The sequence below is a fragment of the Sesamum indicum genome, linkage group LG10 (genome assembly GCF_000512975.1).
Source record: "Sesamum indicum cultivar Zhongzhi No. 13 linkage group LG10, S_indicum_v1.0, whole genome shotgun sequence".
Classification (NCBI taxonomy): domain Eukaryota; kingdom Viridiplantae; phylum Streptophyta; class Magnoliopsida; order Lamiales; family Pedaliaceae; genus Sesamum; species Sesamum indicum.
In genome coordinates, this window is record NC_026154.1 from 15,206,803 (window position 1) to 15,209,570 (window position 2,768).

At 35.7% G+C, this 2,768-nt stretch overlaps 1 protein-coding gene across 1 annotated transcript in view; it reads right to left on the minus strand.

Moving 5' to 3' along the window:
• The window catches only part of LOC105172658 (aspartate--tRNA ligase, chloroplastic/mitochondrial), a 7,158-nt gene that overhangs the window by 2,518 nt on the left and 1,872 nt on the right, over positions 1-2,768 (minus strand). Inside the window, 6 exon segments of the mRNA XM_011094175.2 lie at positions 1-284; positions 507-629; positions 1,194-1,314; positions 1,620-1,711; positions 2,320-2,391; positions 2,541-2,652. The exon segment at positions 1-284 is cut by the window's left edge and continues 163 nt beyond it. Coding sequence (XP_011092477.1) covers positions 1-284; positions 507-629; positions 1,194-1,314; positions 1,620-1,711; positions 2,320-2,391; positions 2,541-2,652 — 804 coding nt within the window.

The following is a 2,768-nucleotide window of genomic DNA, read 5'->3' on the forward strand; positions in this document are numbered from 1 at the left end:
TGCCTGCAATAGTATATTTATGTCGATAACGGCAACTTTTGCAAGGACATGCAATGCACATATGATGTATAAGGTGCATCTTTGTTACCATCATTTGAGACCTTTAAGAATGGTAAACCCTTTGCTCCAGATTTAATAGCTTCATTGTAGATATCTCCCTTTTTTAGAGCACTATTTGAGTAGCTTTTGGCTCCTGAAGGAACACATATTGCTTTAATAATACCCCCACTAGACAAGGTATCTGCAAAAACTTTGAAGGAGGAGTTCCTAAAAACATCAGATACCTGCAGATGCAACACAATTTCATCAAAAAACCCACAAAAATAAATAAAAAACCAATATAAATGTTCTTGATACACTTAAGTCACATGCAATTAAATTGAACCAGCCACCTATAAGGAGGATGAATTAGAATTTGTTAAATCCAACAGTCAGACAGGATAATTTCCTTACCAAGCCAATACAAATGACAACAAAACAGTAAGACATATCAACAAGGAGATTACATCTTTTAATTCAAGATCAAAACGCATATCTGGTCTGTCTGAACCATATCTTCTCATAGCTTCAGAATATGTGAGCCTCGGAAAAGGATTTGGCAATTCAACTCCTTTGATCTCCAGGAAAACCTGCAATAAATTTTATTTGGTCACCACTGGCCCTATATAATTGGAAAAAACAATCTATTGTATATCAGTAACTGTAGAATATAACGAAATATCCACATAATAAGGAACACACGAGCCAACATACCAGTGTCAAAAGGAATGCCACCAGTTACCAACCTTAGCATCCATGAAAAACAAAGCTAACTATTTTCAGGACTAACAAGTAATTCTGTTTACATTACACTTTTGAAGCTCCAAGAAATCCAATAGAAAATTATGCAAGAAAATGTCTTCACTAGACTAACTATAATAGTTAATTGCAGTTGAAGAATTTGAATTTATAGCATAAGGACGCGAATTAGGCATTGATCAACCAGAACTGGAGTCTGGGCCCCCTAATCAAAGACTGGTCTGACCAAGTTCTAGGCCCACAAACCTATTAGCAAACACAGGCCAGATAAGATATACTATTCTCAGGACTCTTCTCAATTAAACTCCATTCTATTATACATCAATCTTTCATTGGCATCTTTAGACCTCCAGCACTAACGAAATATTGATGAATCCATGACCAATCTAACAAACCTTTCTAATCAAATCTTCATTGAGTGTCAGCATGTTCTCAAGAGGGGTGAACGCCATTTCCATGTCCAGCTGTGTAAATTCGGGTTGCCTATCTGCTCTTAGATCTTCATCTCTGAAACATCTGCAAAGCAATAATACAAACATGAATCTGTATCATATTCATGTTAGATAGACGTATTCATTCCAATGCAAGCACATCTGCAGAATGTGAGTACTCGTCCAAGATAAACTAAAAGAATTTTTTGCTTGGAATTCAGGACACCAACCAAAATTATAGGCACTACCTAGATTGCAAATTGCAAGTGGGGGAAATTGGTGCAGCACAAATGGTAGGTTGATAGCTTAAAAAAAGTGATGTAACAAGAAGCATGGTACGCAAAAGAAAAAGAAATGAAAGATCAAATATCTGATAAACAAATTTAATACCTTGCTATTTGGTAGTATTTATCAAAACCAGAGACCATTAGCATCTGCTTGAAGAGCTGTGGACTTTGAGGCAAAGCATAAAATGTTCCAGGCTTCATAGAGAAGACGAAAGCATCAGAACTTCATTCCATGATGAAAATCACTTACTCAACAGATTAATGAGAAGACAAAAGTATGATGATTGTAGAACTAAACTCCTCTTGATGTAGTTGCAGTGCCCCAAAAAAGACGTGTTCTTTTATTCTAAAGAAACAAATTCCGCTTAGAAGCCATTTTTATCATAGAGTTGAACAATTTTCCCATAGCTAAGCAAGTCAATAAAAGAATAAAGCCAGAAAATACTCATAGTAATGAGCAAAACATTTGATTTAGCATATTTCCATTAAAACAGCATGGAAAGGGAATTTCAATACAAAATATGATTGAATGGTACATCGTAACAATCTCAAGCACACAAATGATGGATATAGTATGCAGTCAGTGAAGCCAAAATTAGGGTGTAACACGGTAACATTGACCCTTACCTTAATTAACTCAAGGAAGAATAACATCATAACAATGATGAAGGGAAAATTGAGGCAATGCATTACAAAGTACTGATCTTTTCCCTCAAGCATATGAACCAACAGTCCATTCAATACCAGAGTATGAAAATTTTAACTTCAAGCAGTTCAATCTGAAATAAACTAGTAAAAGATACCTGAATTCTCGATGGCACTAAATAATCCCTTGCTCCTTCTGGAGTGGATCTAGAGAGAATTGGAGTCTCGATCTACCTTATAGCCATTAAGAGGTCAGGATCAACACCAAGAATTACACTAGATACAGAAGCACACTTCAATATCTGCATTTTCTTGTATAAATAAGCTTAATTTGGTATTCATCGTATCATTCAAATGAACTGAGAAACAGAGTGAATACCTCCACAAAACCATGCACATCCTCAAGGTATCGTCGAATGAGTTTCACCACTCTATGCCGCAACATTATATTGGAATTCATATGAGGACGTCGTAAGTCAAGGCAACGATATCTGTGTGAAAGTCAGAAAGTGAAGCTTTTTAGTTAGTTAGATATGGCAATGATTATAGAACTCAAATTCTTAACAAAACAACCATAGTAGCATCTGCAGGCCTCTGAATCAGAAGT